Here is a 19,296-nt window from a genome sequence, read left to right on the forward strand (position 1 = left end):
AATGAAGAGAGGGGTGGGTTTGTTTGGGTTGATTTCAAATATCAACAATGTCCAACAGCGTTTTTCAAAATCTACTTACCGCACCTTTGAAATTGGGCCCTAAGAGAGAGGCAGGTTTATTAGGCCGCTGTCACTTTAAGACCGAATGCATGGGTGGATCGAAAATATTGATACACATGCATTTTCTTTCTTGACTGCTTACGTTCACCTAATGCATAAACGATTGTGTTTACATGAATACTTGCCAAGGAAGGCATTTTGACCTAATTTTGACATTTTAAGTGGAATAAGCCGCAAAAAAGAACTCAATTTGACACTCGCAAGCTGTTTGAGAGGTGGCTTTTTGTGAGTACTAATGTTTAAATTGGCATGGCTTAAAAACGACGTGCAAATGATACACTTTAGTGACGATGCAACACATTTGCACATTTTGAGAGATAGAAGACGCGGTACTAATCACTCACACTCTTTGTGAAATTAGGTCTCACAGAAAGTTTTTTAACTGATTTGTTCTGATAATCTGTGCGGATTCATTTACTTTTTCAACCTACATGCTAGTGCATAAATGTTTGTGGCAATTTCCCGATTTATAATTGCAAAAATCATGCACACTACCTGCAATCCCATGTCAAAATTCAGGCCCTGAGGTGCATTTGATGGTGTAAAAACTTACCGTAGCACTTTCCTAAATATCCGTGTTTCACTATGCACATGGAAATTTGGCTGATCCTTAAAATGTGAATACAGGCCATTAACGCAAAGATGATTTAATCTAATACTTAATGTTATTTAAAATGATACAGATTCATGTAGCAAATGAGAATCGATAAAGTCATAATATTTTATGACATAAGGTCTTGTTAATGATAACTGAATCAACTGATTTTCAATAACTGAAGAATATGTAAAAATATGGAATTTGGGGTAAAAAGTGCCCCTGTTGTTCAGGTTAAAGGCACAATACATGACATGATAAAAATAGCTGGGTGACTTTTACAGTTGTTGACATGACAGTTAGATTCAGATTTAATATAATTTATTACGTTGGCCGCCCACATAAAATATAATATTTATTGCTAATACTTTAATGCCATATTAAAGTATTATGAGATCTCTTTCAGAATCTTTACTTTTTAAAATATTTTTTCTATATTTTTAAGATAAACATTTTATTGACAGTATATTTAAATATTTAATAAAAGAGAAAAAAGAGAAAATAGTGAAAACTTTGCTGAAGCAATTGTTTTGAACAAGTAGCTAACTTAAATTATTTGTATAGTTCACCCAAAAACGAAAATTCTGTCATCATTTATACATTCTCAAGTTGTAAAAGATGACGTAATTTTCATTTTTGGGTGAACTATCCCTTAGTTAACACTAATTATTTTCCCACAAAATGTGTTGCTCCATCAATGGTCATTTTTTTCTGTAATCATACACTATGAGAGTAGTGAAAAGGTCCAGAAAGCAGCATGGTGGTTCATAGCAAAACTGCTTTTTTAGCATGTGGTTAAAAACAATTCAGTAGCATAAAGCAACATTATTCTCAAATATTCACACATTGGAATTTTCACCACCCACCATGACATCTGAAATTATGCAAGACATTTACAACAAGCTCTCCCCCTCTATTTCTCTGGGTCTTCATGAAAGCCCCGTGCCCTCCTCAAGAATCACTAACTTGCTGCATGAGTAAACAAAGTCTGTTTATATTTTCTCTTGAGCATTATATTTGTATTTAGGCGATTCAAGTAGGTGTCTCATCCATGTTCTTGTATGTGGCAGAAAGACAAATATATTGTATCAGACCCTGAACCCAAACACCTGGTGCTGATCCACACAAACACACACACCTCACACCAAAGTTATTTTTAGACCTCTCTCATCCTACAAAGACAGATGATGCACATTTTATAATACTGCACAGCTCAATTCACATCAGTGTCAATATTCGCCGGGCTTCAGATTCATTTAAATGGGAATTGAACTGCTGCTGGCCTTGACTCTTTTATAATGCCAGATTTACATTCTGTGATTTCACACAAAGCTAAGGGAGATTATAATGGATCTTCCAATTAAAGAGAGAAACATTCCTCAGCAGCAATAAGAGACCTTCATAAATGGCTGGCATGAATTATTGATAAAGGCCTTGCTCACATACACAGTGTGACAGACGGGGCATGTTAGCAAGACCTATGCTGCTACTTGAGTCCCTTGTTGAAAAGCGACATTTAAATGTCAGACGAGCATTTAGACTAAGGCGTGAGAAGTTTAGAGAATGAGGAGATGAAAATCTTTTTTTCTGCCTTGGTTTTCAGAACAATTTACATTTTTTTTTTTTTTATGTTTTTGAAGTCTTACCAAGGCATTTATTTGATCAAAAACACAGTCAAATTGTGAAATATTAACAATATATTAAAGGGGACCTATTATGCCCCTTTCCACCACAAGTCTCTGGTGTCTCCAGAATGTGTCTGTGAAGATCATTTATTATAGCTTGTCAAATTTGCCCCTATTTGGGTGTGAGCAAAGCACGCCGTTTTTGTGTGTCTCTTTAAATGCAAATGAGCTGGAGTTGATTCAACTCATCGACTAGCATGTGTCGTCATGTTAATCTTTTGTGCAAATCCAGCATTGAATTGACCCTCGTTTGTGAAGCAGTCTGGCGTAAAATGACGGCATGATAACAACACTCTACTACAACAACTCTTCCTCTTCTCTAAAGCAGCCCAACATGGCCTCACCCCCTTTGTTGCGTGTTCTCGGGGGCAGGGTTTATGTAAATTTTGGGGTTTGTGATGTCACAACCCAGGAAGAAGCTAGTTGTAGTCTCTACCAGCCATTTAAAAAGCGATTTCTGTAAAAGAAAAAAATCTCCCTTTGCATTGAACTTTGAGCGTCGTAACTTTGCAGATGTTGTTTATGATCAAACAGCAACATTACACACTAACTAAAGTTAAAAAAGTGAAATCACAATCAAGGAGCCCTTTAAGAATTAAGAATATATTTATAAGAGTATATTTAATAAAAAACAAAAATAAATAAATTCAATTTATACTCTGAATAAGTATCAAAATACAGTATCTCAGTCAAATTTGCTTTTGTTCTAAAGATTTTTACTGGAAAACAATACTAAAACAAGCAGAGCACATGACAAATATATGGTGCAGTGCATTCACTGCAAACCATCTTCCTCTAAGGTCATATGACAAATGACATCACTGCTAAAATTACCAGCAGGTTCCTTTTAACCAATAAAAAGCTAAAATGCTGGATTAGTCCTACCTTGCGTGGTTCAGTCCCAAGCAGCTCTGAAAACAAATGCTTAGCATTTTTTAGCCCTCAGTGGATTCAAGACCGACAATATTCCTTGCCGTAGCATCTAATGTCCTCTCACAGAAATAAAAATGTTCCAGTTCATTGGCTAACTGTCTACCCATCACAGTGAAAAAGACACGAATGAGTCTGAGGCTCGCACAAATCACATATCCACACATCTGGATCATCCCTCTGATCTTTGATCCTCTCAATCTTCTGGCGGCGCTGGATAAATCACGGATCGGCGTCAGAACGCAAATTACAAGGCAGGATCCAGCTCAGATGAGCGTGGGACTTTTTTTAGCCCTCTTTTGGGGTCTCAGCGTGGCCTCTCTGGGACCCATGCTGGAATGTGATTGGTTCGTGCCAAGGCTAGTGAAGCAGATGGTGCTTTTTTGTAAATGGCACAGATAATCACAGCAAAGACACTGCTGTAAGTTTTGTCTCAGAGCCCGGATCTTTTCATGAAGAGCTGCATTTATTATCAGCTCTGATATTACACTGCATATAAAAGAGGTTTGAGTACTGCATGATGAAAATCAAAGAGCAATTTAGTACACTTTAATGGACAGTTCACCCAAAAATGAAAATTCTGTAATCATTTACTCATCCTCAAGTTGTTCCAAACCTGTATGAGTTTATATGCTCTACTGAACACAATAGAAGATATTTTGAAGAATGTTGGTAACCAAACAATTAATGGACCCCATTGACTTCCATAGTATTTTTCTTTTTTCCAATGGGGCCCCATTAACTGTTCTTCAAAATATCTTTTGTGTTCAACAGAAAAAAAAAAAATGCATACAGGTTTGGAACAACTTGGTAACCCATGCAATGAAAACTTTATCCCAAGGCCTTTTATGTAGAAGCAGAATAAAATGCATCCATCCATCCATTCTCCAAGCCCCTTATCGAGGGATGCTGGAGCCTACCACAGATGTGAATCTGAAATGTCTATAAATGTGCTACTTAACAGAGCAGATCATTACGATATTGATTTTATTAAGATATAAACATAATGCAAACCAAATACTATAATGACTAGGCGTAGCCAACTATTATTCTATTGTTAAAGATGAGATGAGATGTAGGGGTTGATACACCTCTCCCAACTCACTGACAGTTTTATAGGCAGGGCTTTTATTTTTAGTTTATCTCTGCAATTTCAAGCTAGCTACAATTTATAGACTTTTTAATTGCATGGATGCATTCAAATTTTTTACGTACAATCAGTCAACCTGTCACCTTTACTAAGCCATCTAAAAAAAAAAAAAAATCAAACAGAAAAAAATTCAACGGATTACTCTTTAGATAACACAATCCTTAATGCAGTGGTTCCCAAACTGGAGGCAGTTATAAAGGGATAAGGGATAGTGTACAGTCAGCAGATTGTTATGCAAAATAAACCCCCACTGTGAAATTATCCCACTTATTATGTGGCTACTTGCAAAACACAAAATATTAATTTTACATATTTTATTACCTCAAGATGACTTGCATATTTTATTACCTCAAGATGTTGTTGTCATGGAATACCAGACTGCTAGATGGTGCGATTGAAGAATCAGAATTGAGTATTGCAAATAGAAACCATGATAATCAGTGATGCTGTCTACACTGGATGCGGAGCGGCACGAGAAATTTGCGACAGTAAACTGATGCCCTGTTCTATTTCTGACATACTCCAACTTCTGACACAAAGGTCAAGTGGATTTGCAATGTTTGCTTTGTCGCATCCAGTCTAGACAGCCTCAAGACAAGAAAATATGATGAGGCATATCTCGTCCTCGGATGGTGGGTAATGAAGAGAGACCACAGTGTGTTATGTGCCTCAAAATATTCTGATAGTATGAAGCCTAACATGCAACTTCAAGACTTCACATCACAAACACAAGAGAAGCATGTTGAAGTTGAGAAGTTGCAGTACTGTATTAAAGGATTAATTCATTTCAGAATGAAAATTTCCTGATAATTTACTCACCCCCATGTGATCCAAGACGTTTATGTCTTTCTTTCTTCAGTCGAAAAGAAATTAAAGTTTTTGAGGAAAACATTCCAGAGTGGACTTCACTGGGGTTCAACGGGTTGAAGGTCCAAATGTCAGTTTCAGTGCAGCTTCAAAGAGCTCTACATGATCCCAGACGAGGAATAAGAGTCTTATCTAGCAAAACAATCAGTCATTTTCTTAAAAAAATGTAAGTTTGCTTTGTAAACACTTGCTTGGTACTTCCGCCTACATCGTGTGTGACCTTTCCAACGTGATTACGGAATGCGTGGCACATCGAGATGAGCATTTGTGCACTCTAAGAAATGCTGGGTTAAAAACAACCCAAGCTGGGTAAAATATGGACAAACCCAGCAGGTTGGGTTAAAAGGCACCTATTATGCACTCTTTCACATGATGTAATATAAGTCTCTGGTCTGATCAAGTTCCAGCTTAAAATACCCCACAAATCTGCCCCTATTTGGGGGTGAGCAAGAACATGCCTTTTACTATATTACTATATTGCTGGCTAAAAAAATAAATCCAAAATTAGTTGAAAAAATGGCTGGGTGAAAACAACCCAATCCCTGGTTTTGTCCATATTTAACCCAGCAGGTTTTAGAGTGTGGTAAAAAAGTATATAATTTTTATTACTTTTTTTAGAAAATGAGCAATTGTTTTGCTAGATAAGACACTTATTCCTCGTCTGTAGAGCCCTTTGAAGCTGCACTGAAACTGAAACTTGGACCTTCAACCCGTTGAACCCCAGTGAAGTCACTATATGGAGAACAATCCTGGAATGTTTTCCTCAAAAACCATATTTTCTTTTTGACTGAAGAAAGAAAGACATAAACATCTTGGATGACATGGGGGTGAGTAAATTATCATGAAATTTTAATTCTGAAGTGAACTAATGCTTTAATTACAATGTTTCAAATAAATCCTATAGGATTTTGCAAGCAAGGTCATGTCTGAGAGTGTCTTTATGTGGGTGCATGTGGTGTCTTGATAATATTTTTCTCTATAAAAGGGGGGCCCGGAAGAAAAAGTTTGGAATCCGCTGCCTTATTGAAACAAAACCGTTAGCTCAAACATCAAACTTGTAGTCCTACAGAAGACTGGATGAGTTACTCAACATCAGCCAAGCAACACTTCCAGCAAAGCATTATCAGGTGAATCAAAAACAAAGCTAAACAAATGCTAGAGAAGTAGGACTTCTTTACTGGAGTGGAGACAAATGTAGTTACAATGACTTTATCAGTCTAGCTAAGGGAATGGAACAGTAAACGCATTATGCTGATAGAAGTTATTAAAGAAGCAACTCACAATAATGGGTTTGGCATAATTATCTTGATGCAGCTGAAAACAAAGTGAAGTGTAGGAAAGCAACCCCTGCTGTGCCTCTGAAAGTACACTGAAATATAAATAAACTCTAAACCAACAGTAGTATTTCCACTGAATCATGAGAAATGCATCTGAGCCAAAAGCCAAGAGCCAATCTCTGTCCTTTTTGAGCAATCAGGAAAGAGTTATAAGAAAAGTAAACACACTTGCAGAAGTATTTGGCTTCAGGATTGGAATTTTGCAGCTGGTATTCAAGAAATACAAAACCTTCATTCAGGAGGACAATGAAATTTGGAGGCATGGCGTCAGACTGTGGGGCACACTATACACCTTCAAAGAGAGTGAAGTATTTATGACATGTTTTTATGCATCACGTCTTCACTTCACTCCACAGAACTCACTCAACTTGCCAGTTCAGCAGGACCTGTTGGAATTCCACAATGTCTTGACATAAATAAAGCAGTTCTCATTCATTCTCACCGCAGCGTAATCCTTGCCACAGACACACGTGATTTAGATTTAATCTAGTTTTATCCAACTAAAACCTGCCAAACGGTTTCAGCATCAACTGCCAGGCAGATCCATCCTTAAATGACCCCTCGGCAGCATTCTGTGGACACTCCCCATTACGGGAAGAGGAAAATGAATGTGAAATCCGTAAACGGTGTCGCCAAAGTCCAATTCAAATACTTCATCGTTAACATTCAATGTGATCTTAAAATAAAAGAGGAAGGCCAACCCACCTGTAGGGTACATGGTAAAAGGGGTGAGCGGGATGAGGTTGGTAGTGGTTGGAATATCCTGACTGGCTCCACATGTTTAATCCAAACAGCTTCCAAACTTCCAAACGAATGACTGGATGTCTGACACTTACAGAAAGCCCAGTTCTGTTGCTTTCATTTTAATAGCAAAGCAAATGCAGGCTTCATGAAACAATGCAAGAAAGGGAACAAATCAGTCTGATTAAAAGGAAAGAGTCCCGAGAAGAGCCCTAATGCAATAGTTCCAGGATCTAAATCTCATCCATCTCTCAGGAGACAGCAGCAGAGAGGTTTCAGAGCTCCATGGCCGTCAAAACACAGAATAGGTAAAACCAACACGTTTTGCCGTTGAAGCAGGCAAAGGCGTAAGCATCGTGATTTTGCTGTCTGTGTGGAGTCTCCTATCTCCGACGCTCCTGTTTCCTCACCAGCTACACACACACACACGCATACACACACATATACACCAGTCTTCTGCTCTGACGTACCGCTGCACACACTCACGGGGAGGAGGGAAAGAGGAAGGGAGGGGTGAAAAGAGCGAACCTACTCTTTTTGAATCTCTGCCTGTCTCTGTCACAGGCAGGATGTGCAGTGTTGTTGGAGGGAGAGACAGACTGAGCACAGGATGGGAATATATCTTAATGAAAGAGAGAGAGAGAATGATCTGGAAATGTAATTCATCAACAAATAAAGAAATGATACAGGTGCTCTTGAGCTCTACTCAGAGAAAAGAAAAGTCACAGGCTGGGTGTGAAACTGAAAATTGCTGCCACATTCCTTTCTTTTTCAACGCAAACATGCTTTGTAATTTTTAATCAAAATGTCATAACTCGATTTTCCGGTGAAACAGACTTCTGGGCTGCGTTCAGCCCTGACAAAACGTTGCAAAGCGTTTTTTAAACGGAAACGGTGGTACATTGAACACCCTGTTCTGATGACGCAAGAGTTGCAACTATGGCAGCTGAGAAGGACATTCTTTGTGTTCTTTATGAAGAATTTTCAGAGCCTGATGAAATCGGTATAAATACGCGTTTAATACTGCAAAATGTGCTCAATGTTACAGTCACTGCCCTTGCCGTCCAACATCCCAATCGAGTGAAGGGATTTGTGGAAACTGTGGCTCCTAATTATTGTGATCCAACATTTGCCTTACATTTCAGATGAAGGATAATCCACTTCTTACCTCTGAGACTGTGTTATGATCTATGACCTTATTATTTTTATTGTGAGTATTAAGTTCATAATTATTGCTGATCACTGTTGTTGTGCTATGATATTGTTATATTTTGCATTATATAATCAGAGGAGAACAGCAAAGTTTATGAAAGTGTCACTCCAAAATATATAAATATGTATGGTACTTTTATGTTACATTCATACCCATTGTGGTAATACCGCATGGTTTATATACATGTTGTTGCTGATTGGGCTGACACACCCACCAAACAAGAGAAAACGCATCTCAAACCCGTTGCACACCATTTCCAGGAAACCGTAGCAAAGCGTTGCGCACCGGTTTGAGCTTGAATGTGTCCCTGGTGACATATGCAGGACTTCTCCAATCATTTAGTCTGCTCAAGCCCCGCCCCTTTTATAAAACGCAAGCTAGATCGCAAGCTCGCATTCAGATCTGCCTCCATTCAATCAACAACCAATGGATAGAATCAAATCTGTTTTTTCTCAATCATCCATTTTACATTATATACATCACAATACATAAAAAAATGTGCGTTACTTTGTTAAATCGAGACTTAAAAGGTTTTACATATAGAGCACATAAAACATCACTAAAGTGAATACATTGTGAGAGGCGTTGTAATCGGTTTCAATCTTCATGAGATTCAGTAGAATCTTCAGTAGAAAATGATCTCATTTAGGCCTTCACTGTGGCTGAATATGAATTTAAGTGAATTATGTGAAAGCTAAAACTTTGGCTCCACAAAGCAGAGATTAAAATAGGAGTACATATTTCATAGTCTGTCTCCTCTCAGATATGCTTTGTTTTTAGTTAGTGTCAGCACAAAGAAGCATTAAAATAACTCGTATTCACACATATTCTTTCCTGCTTTTTCAAAGCATCACACTGCCTCCGCCGGCTTGCCTCCTTCCCATAGTGCATCCTGAGAAAAGAAAACGTGATTCATCAGACCAGGTTCTGATGCTCACATGCCCACTGTTGGCTCTTTCGGCGGTGGACAGGGGTCAGCATGGGCACCCTGACTGGTCTGCAGCTATGCAGCCCCATAGGCGTGTATTCTGACACCTTTCTATCAGAACCAGCATTAACTTTTTGAGCAATTTGAGCTACAGTAGCTCATCTGTTGGATCAAACCACATGGGCCAGCCTTCAGTGAGTCTTGGCCGCCCATGACCCTGTCGCCGGTTCACCACTATTCCTTCCTTGGAGCACTTTTGATAGATACTGACCACTGCAGACCAGGAACACCCCACAAGAGCTGCAGTTTTGGAGATGCTCTGACTCAGTCGTCTAGCCATCACAATTTGGCCCTTGTTAAACTCACTCAAATCCTTACGCTTGCCATTTTTCCTGCTTCTAACAAATCAACTTTGAGGACAAAATGTTCACTTGCTGCCTAATAAATCCACCCACTAACAGGTGCCGTGATGAACAGATAATCAGTGTTATTCACTTCACCTGTCAGTGCTCATAATGTTATGTCTGATCCGTGAATATTTTTTAATGTCATTACTTCCAGTGAAAATGACAAAACTAAATAAAAAAACATGCGTTATCAGTGTAAATGATGGCAGAATTTTTATTTTAAAGTCGCATGAAATGGAAGTTGCGATAGTCTTTTCTTCCCTATTGTGATGTATATTCGAGTGAACGGCTTGTCGAGCAAGAAAAAAAAAAAAAAAAAAGGTAGAGCAGGACTTGATTTTGTCCATCAAAATCAATATTAGAAATGAATCAGAGATCAACAGCAAAGCAGACGTGCATTTGAAATATTCTTCTTTAAAGAGATCGTCCTCTTCTCCATGTGCAGTTACATGGAAATCCCTCCTTGGGGCATTGAAGGGTTGTCAATGCTTTATTTAAATCAGTGAGTAAGAGTTAGAGTAATGAGCTACGTTAAATAAGCCACAGAGGTTAAGCTGGCTAGCCAGTGACTGGCACAATTACACGTCTTCCATCACTACTGACCAGAGCTGGACATCGGCAACTACCTCGTGATACCATGTAATGCTCCATGATTCAATATATTACGATGCATCATAATATCCTAATTTGATCACGACTGAACCTGCACCAATCACACCACTGTGTTACAGATTCTCCTTGAGCTGTGCCCATGTTAGCCATATATGCGTGCGGTCATAAGATTTGAATGTGTGGTCTGGTCAATGTTATCAGCTAAAGGGAAGTGTGTGATTAGTGACGTACATACAGCTTATCGGCAGCACACAGCAGTCTGAAGCACATACAGTCATCAAAGTCAAGAAGACATCTTCCCTGATGTGTAAGGATTTGCCCTATAAATCTTACCACCTGCCTCTTTCTGTGTGTGTCAACATAGAAACCCAAGCGCACTGAGTTATGACCTTGTGTAGACTATTCTGGTACACTGAACAAGTTCAGACTTGCAAGAGATTATTAAAAGCAAAGTAATATGCCTCAAAAATTCACAACAAATATCCTAATTCAAGAGACAATAAGCATTTGTGTATTTTGACATTTGACTCAAAATTTAAAAAAAAAAAAAAAAAATTGGGTTAGTTCACCCAAAAATGAAAATGATGTCATTAATTACTCACCCTCATGTCGTTCCACACCCGTAAGACCTTCGTTCATCTTCAGAACATAAATTAAGATATTTTTGATAAAATCCGATGGCTCAGTGAGGCCTGCATTGAGAGCAAGACAATTAACACTTTCAGATGTCCAGAAAGCTACTAAAAACAGTTCATGTGACTGCAGTGGTTCAACCTTAATGTTATGAAATAACGTTTTGTGCACCAAAAAAACCCAAAATAACGACTTTATTTAACAATATCTAGTGATGAGCGTGAAGCTTCGAAGCTTTACAAATCTTTTGTTTCAAATCAGTGGTTCGGAGTGTGTATCAAACTGCCAAAGTCACACGATTTCAGTAAACGAGGCTTCGTTACGTCATAAGTGACGAAATTTCAATGGTTCACCACTGGGGGGCGTGACTTTGGCAGTTTGATATGCGCTCCGAACCACTAATTCGAAACAAAAGATTCGTAAAGCTTCGAAGCTTCATGAAACATTAGATTTTGTTGAAAAGTCATTATTTTGTTTTTCTTTTGGTGCACAAAAAGTATTCTCGTCGCTTCATAACATTAATGTTGAACCGCTGTAGTCAGATGAACTGTTTTAAATATGTCTTTAGTAGCTTTCTGGGCATCTGAAAGTGTTAATTATCTTGCTCTCAATGCAGGCCTCACTGAGCCAACGGATTTCATCAAAAATATCTTAATTTGTGTTCTGAAGATGAACGAAGGTCTTACGGGTGTGGAACGACATGAGGGTGAGTAATAAATGACATTATTTTCATTTTTGGGTGAACTAACCCTTTAATAAAAACCAATACCACAGGAAGCTGCAAACATACACTATCGACTCGGTTAGACCAAGGCATGAGATATTTAATTGAGGGAATGTAATATTTTTTTTGCTTTTTTTGTTTTTTAGTAAAAATATCTAAACATCCCTAAAGTAAGATCAATTTGCAAAATGGCATATACTACCACTCAACAGATTGAGGTTGAAACAATTTTTCTGAAATGTATTTTTAAAATATTACTACAATTTAAAATAACTGCTTACTATTTTAATATATTTTAAAAAGTAATATATATCTGTGATCAAATCTGAATTTTCAGCATCATTACTCCAGTCTTCAGTGTCACATGATCCTTCAGAAATCATTCTAATATGCTGATTTGCTGATCAAGAAATATTTCTGATTATTATCAATGTTGAAAACAGTTGTGCTGCTTCATATTTTTGTGGAAACACAAATTTTTTTCAGTATTCTTTGATGAATAGAAAGTTCAAAAGAATAGCATTTATTTGAAACAGTAAAGACTTCAACATTGTTACAAATAAATCACTTTTGATTAATTGAATGGGTCATTGCTGAATAAAATTATAAAATTCTTCAAAAAAAAAGTTACTGACCCCAAACTTTTGAACAGTAGTATAGCAGCATTTCAAAATCAACACAGCATCTAAACATCTATATTTCAGTAAAAAAAAGTATGGTGTGTCTTTACTACTGCCATCTCAAGAGCATCTATGAACCAGATATTTTATTCCAGATCTCAGCAGACTCGCAGACCTTACTATTAATACATCGTACTACAACATAGCCTGCAGGGCTCATGAACGGTACAAGACAGAAATATTAGACAGCAATATCAATATCAATTTGAAATCTGCTTACAACTGAGATGAAATGTGATTAAATTAAACAGGTCTTGAAAACTGCATTAAAACAAGATTATGATTTTCAAAATTATACTCAATGACTGAATTATTATGACTAGGTTTGATCTCCAAATGTAAATCTGCTTCTTCTCTGTTAATACATATCTTTAAAAATATCATGAGACAGAGTAAGACTCCCGTTTCAGAATCAAATAAAAGGCAAATATAAGCTACTTCTCTGAAAGAACCTCACGATTCTCATGTTATACCCAGTGTGATGCTCAAGACTTGCACTCACTGACAGTCTTGCATATATGCATGAGACAGAACAACAGAATACTAACATGTCGGAATGAATATTTTCTTCAGTGCATTCAGAAAACAGTATCTGTGATGTGTGTGTGTGCAACTGAGTCAAAGTTTTTCATAACAGCTATGAAAAAAGGCCATGAACCAGTCAATCAGCTTCTTTCATGAAAGCTCTATTAACCTCCATTACCTCCTTTAACAAACAGACACTGACCTTAATATAAGACATGACATTTCAGTGTAATGGAGGGTCCAGTCAAAACATCAAAGGTTCCATTTTAAACTAAATATGGATGCACTAAATCAAAGTTTTCACAGACCAGACAAATCTTCATTTCACAGGCTTTGGACTTCATTGAAAAGCTGAAATTGGGATAATGTGAACTGTGAAACTGTGAAATGTGTCTGTGGGGAAGATTTCTTTCGGTATGTGATGTAAACAGGCCAAATTTCTTCAGGCCACACTTTGGCAAGAAATCACCAGGCATCTGATTCAAACTGAATCCTGCTAAAATAGGCATAGTTATGTATATTTTACAGTACAAATAAAAGACAGACCATGTCTAACACACTTAAATTGGTCATATCATGGTAATTGAGTAAACAACCTTTCAATACAATTTATTGGAAGTGACTTTATTTATAAGTGATGTTTTCAGAGCGCCAATTACATAAACGTAGAAAACTCTTTAAAGGGGTCATATAATGCCACTTTTATAAGATAAGTCTCTGATGTCCCCAGAGTGTGTATGTGAAGTTTTAGCTCAAAATTTGTCACTTTTTGAGGGTGAGCAAAAACGCTCAGTTTTTGTGCGTGTCCCTTTAAATGCAAATGAGCTGCTGCTCTCAAAAGGGGGCGGAGTTTCAGGAGCTCATATTAGCATTTAGCAGCTCCGATTAATGTTACCTCACTAAAAACGTCAGAAACTGTTCAGCCTTTTATGTTCAAAACGGAGTCAGACAATGATGGAGAGACTCAAGAAGAAGTGACAACATGCAACAGGACATTTCTGAACGGTTAATTGATGAATTTATGTAGCTGATGTGGAGTTAACTATCTTAAAGTCATTGATTAGCATATTTTGTTATGATAATCTATAAATTGCTCATATGGGAACTGTTGAAAGATGCCTACAGAGCCAGATAATATGCTGCATGATGATAGAACAGATATAGTTTAGTTTAATCATGGTTATAACTTGTCATTTTGTCATCTTGCTTTTATGACAAGCTATTGCATTTGTGTTACATACTGTAATGCAGTAACATGGCCTCACCCACTTTGTTGTGTGTTCTCGGAGGTGGGGTTTATGTAAATTCTAGGGTTAGTGATGTCACTAGCCCAGGAAGAAGCTTGTTGTAGTCCCTACCAGCTGTCTGTTGTAGTCCTTAAACAGAGAATTCTTTAAAAGACAATATCTCCGTTTGCACTGAACTTTGAGCGTCGTAACTTTGCAGATACTGTTTATTCTCAAGCAGCAACATTACACAGTAACTAAAGTTAAAAAAGTGAAATCGCAATGAACCACCCCTTTAATTTACATGTTTTCAAAGTGCTTTGTCTATGTTGGAAACTGCTAGAATTGTCTTGGAGGGCCACTGTCCTGCAGAGTTTTGCTTCAACTTGCCTCAACACACCCGCCTGGAGGTTTCTAGTATGCCTAGTAAGACCTTGATTATAGCTGGTTCATGTGTGTTTAACTGGGGTTAATCCAGGAGCAGGATTGGACACCCCTGCATTACAACGTCTCTTACAACTTCCTTGAATAGACCTTGAGGGCCATAAGCAAAACCTATTCTCTAAAAAAATGCTGGGTTGTTTCAACCCATGGTTGGGTCAAATATGGACAAACCCAACCGTTGGGTCTACAAATATGTAACATCAATATTTATTAGTAGACCTGAATATTACTTTTGAAGGAAAATAATTTGCTTGTCAAGTGACTCTGTTTTTGACATTACAACTAATAGAAAATATAACACATAAATATAGATACCTGAAAACCCTGGCACCACCTTTTTTTTTTAATAATGTGAGGTTTTAAATACACTATTTAGCTGTAGTTTTTAATACTTTGCCCTATTATATAGATCAGTGCAACAGTGCTACCCACTAAGGCAGGATTTAATGATTCAGAAACAATGAAACAGCCTGGTGCTATCAAAGAGACTTCAAACAGCTATCATTATGAATAATTCAAGATGCAGAGAGAACAGAGACAATTTTAGGTTGAATATTCTTCCAATAGTTTGGTCTTCATACAAAATCTCCCTATGCACAGATGACGCATGCCACAGTAATAATAATGTGCAGTGTTTCTGTCTTTGCATAGCCCTGCTTTATCAAAGCAAATGTGAAGAAAATCCAAAACAGCTGCACCTAAACATGACAACTTCTCGCTGGAATCATGTGAGGCGTCACATCACTGCAAACATCAAGCACCAGCCAGTCTCTTTCTGTCCTCATTAAAGACTTAAAGTAGTATCTCAGATGAAAATGAGATACTGAATGATCTCAGATGGAAAAAAAAAAAAAAAGAAAAAGTTATATAAGGCTCTAAGAGATATGCAAACAAGACATCAAATTTTCCAAGATTTTGGGCATAAGTTACGAAAGATGAATTGCAATTAAATATCAAAGACGAATTGCAAATTAATTTGTTTGCATTCCTGCAACTGTTGCGGTTTCTGTTGACTGTAGTTCTTCATTGGTATAATATAATGCCTAGAGCTTAGAGAAACCCTCATTATTTTTACAGTAACACTATTTTAGGGTCTTTTAACTAGTTGCTTATTAGCATGCATATTACTAGAATATTGACTGTTTATTACTACTTATTAATAAGCACATATTAATGCCTTATTCTGCATAACCATATTCTACATCCCTTAATCGTTCCACCTAAACTTAACAACTACATTACTAACTATTCATAAAAAAAATAATTAGTTTATTGAGGGAAAAGTCATAGTTAATAGTGAATATGTGTTCCCTATACTAGTGTTACCATTTTTACTTGCTAGATACCTGAAACGTTATGTTGAGGGTAACGAATTACAAGTAACGCGAGTTGCGCAATCAGTTTACCTTTTTCAAGTAACTAGTAAAGTACAGGTGCTGGTCATATAATTAGAATATCATCAAAAAGTTGATTTATTTTACTAATTCCATTCAAAAAGTGAAACTTGTATATTATATTCATTCATTACACACAGACTGATATATTTCAGATGTTTATTTCTTTTCATTTTGATGATTATAACTGACAACTAAGGAAAATCCCAAATTCAGTATCTCAGAAAATTAGAATATTGTGAAAAGGTTCAATATTGAAGACACCTGGTGCCACTCTAATCAGGTAATTAACTCAAAACACCTGCAAAGGCCTTTAAATGGTCTCTCAGTCTAGTTCTGCAGGCTACACAATCATGGGGAAGACTGCTGACTTCACACTTGTCCAAAGACGGCCATTGACACCTTGCACAAGGAGGGCAAGACACAAAAGGTCATTGCAAAAGAGGCTGGCTGTTCACAGAGCTCTGTGTCCAAGCACATTAATAGAGAGGCGAAGGGAAGGAAAAGATGTGGTAGAAAAAAAAGTGTACAAGCAATAGGGATAACCGCACCCTGGAGAGGATTGTGAAACAAAACCCATTCAAAAATGTGGGGTAGATTCACAAAGAGTGGACTGCAGCTGGAGTCAGTGCTTCAAGAACCACTACGCACAGACGTATGCAAGACATGGGTTTCAGCTGTCGCATTCCTTGTGTCAAGCCACTCTTGAACAACAGGCAGCGTCATACACTGATTCATTTATGATCTGAAGCTTCCTGAAGCAGTGTTTTGAAATTGGCCATCACTAAATAAGTCGTTATTTTGTTTTTTTGGCGCTCCAAAAATATTCTCGTCGCTTTATAATATTAATATTGAACCACTGTACTCACATGAACTGATTTAGATGTGTTTTAGCATCTTTATGGATCTTGAGAGAGGAAATGTCATTGCTCCCAATGGAGGCCTCACTGAGTCATCGGATTTCAACTAAAATATCTTAATTTGTGTTCCGAAGATTAACGAATATCTTACGGGTGTGGAACGGCATGAGGGTGAGTAATAAATGAAAGAATTTTCATTTTTGGGTGAACTAACCCTTTAAGCAAACCTGCAATAATTAAAATGTTGAATAATATATAATTTATGTATTTAATCTCACTTTATTAACAAATGTCTTCTCTGATGATCTTCAATGATCCAATTCAACCAAGCAAAAATGACTTTAGTTAAACATCAAATTTGGGTTTAATTTTTTTGTTTTTATTGTTGAATAAAATTTTATTCTCCTGAGTCATTTCACTTTTAGTGTGAAAGAACCTTTACATTTGCTAAAAATAGAACTTTTGTTATTTTGTTTTTTTTAAAAACAAACAACCAAGCCCAGCCCAGGTGAGAAAAAGTAACACAAAAGTTAAGTAATGCATTACTTTCCATAACAGGTAACTAAGTAACACAATTACTTAAAAAAAGTTACTTTTTTAGGGAGTAATGCAATATTGGATTAGTAACTTTCCCCATCACTGTAAGTTTTTGTGTATATAATCTGTGTATGTGTTCTGCTGTTTTTATATGTTTTGTTTTGTTTTGTTTTATTTTATCATTTTATTTACTTGTTCAAATTTTTGAGAATCGTAGTATTGGTATTAACTGACATTTTGTCATTGTGAGAACCATTTTTCAATCCACTGATTTTTTCACAAATTACATTCAAAAACAGTATTCAGCTGTTACATCCAAACAAAACAAAGCATCTATCAATATTCACTTATCTGCATGCACCTGTGGCCAGTCATCTATCTTAATAACATTTATTGAATGGGATCCAATCCTGTTTGCCTCTTTAAATAGACAGAATCAGCAGTCTGCAGCACAGCAACCAGTTCACTTCACTATAGCACACTAGTAAATACTCCAAGAACAGAGCTGGTTAATAAAACTACTTTATATTTTTGTGCACACAAAATGAGATACTATATCTTTAAATGATATACAGGGATGCCAATCTGCAACAAATGCTCTAAACTGGTCAGAGACATGTACCTGTCTATTCCGAAGATGACCCTGTCCGTCTTTGGCCATGCAAACTTGTGTCTGACCAGTACCGTCTCATGACCCAAGTCCCCTTCACGACCAAAGCAGTTCCCCATTCCCGACCTCGTCTCTGTCTGCACTATCTCCTGTCTCTGCCTGTCCAAGTCTGCCAGGACAGGACACACGATCTGATGCTGCACTAAGATGCCAATGCTAATGTTTGCAGTGAGGGCACTAGGGGTTCAGGGAGCCAACGCCTCCTGTTTTCACAAAGCATGCCTTTAGCTAGCCTCATCTGCCTCTCAATTTCTCCTTTGTCCCGCCACCTCCAGCTTGTGTTCTGTCCTGCAGATCCCACCACACAGCCCACTGCCACTGATATCCATCACAAGCAGACATGACAGAGAACACTGTTCCGTACTGTGAGACATCACAAACCATATCAAATAAGTGCCTAACAAGTGATATACCTTGAAAAGTGATACTCCATCAAGATAATTTTTTTATGATAATTATTATTAAAGGGGTCCTTGATTATGATTTCACTTTTTTTTGCTTTAGTTAGCATGTAATGTTGCTGTTTGAACATAAACATCATCTGTAAAGTTACGCTCAAAGTTCAATGCAAAGGGAGATATTTTCTTTTACAGAAATGGCTTTTTAAGGATACAACAAACAGCTGGTAGGGACTACAATGAGCTTCTTCCCAGGTTGGTGACATCACAAACCTAAAATTTACATAAACCCCACCCCCAAGAACACACAACAAAGGAGGTGAGGCCATGTTGGGCTGCTTTAGAGAAGAGACAGAGTTGTTGTAGTAGAGTGTTGTTATCTTGCCGTCATTTTACGCCGGACTGCTTCACAAACGAGGGTCAATTCAATGCTGGATTTGCACAAAAGATTAACATGACGACACATGCTAGTGGATGAGTTGAATCAACTCCACAGCAACTACATAAATTTATCCACTAACCATTCAGAAACGTCTAAAAGTTGTAACTTCTTCCTGAGTCTCTCCATCAGTGTCGACTCCGGTTTGAACAATGTAAGGCTGAACACCGTTACTGACAAT

The 19,296-nt window shown here is 37.4% G+C and overlaps 1 protein-coding gene across 10 annotated transcripts in view; it reads right to left on the bottom strand.

The window, feature by feature from the left end:
- plekha7a (pleckstrin homology domain containing, family A member 7a) overlaps window positions 1–19,296 on the bottom strand; it is a 108,329-nt gene that overhangs the window by 79,158 nt on the left and 9,875 nt on the right. The window contains exon 1 of one of the 10 annotated variants that reach the window (XM_048167971.1): window positions 7,390–7,884. The exons of 8 other annotated variants lie outside the window; for them this stretch is intronic. In XM_048167971.1, coding sequence (XP_048023928.1) covers window positions 7,390–7,463 — 74 coding nt within the window. In that variant the 5' untranslated portion in view covers window positions 7,464–7,884. Of the gene's footprint in view, window positions 1–3,285; window positions 3,927–7,389; window positions 7,885–19,296 lie in introns of those variants that run through there. One more of the 10 variants, XM_048167972.1, reaches the window with a different exon arrangement.

Source organism: Megalobrama amblycephala, linkage group LG19 (genome assembly GCF_018812025.1).
Source record: "Megalobrama amblycephala isolate DHTTF-2021 linkage group LG19, ASM1881202v1, whole genome shotgun sequence".
In the NCBI taxonomy this organism is placed as follows: Eukaryota; Metazoa; Chordata; class Actinopteri; order Cypriniformes; family Xenocyprididae; genus Megalobrama; species Megalobrama amblycephala.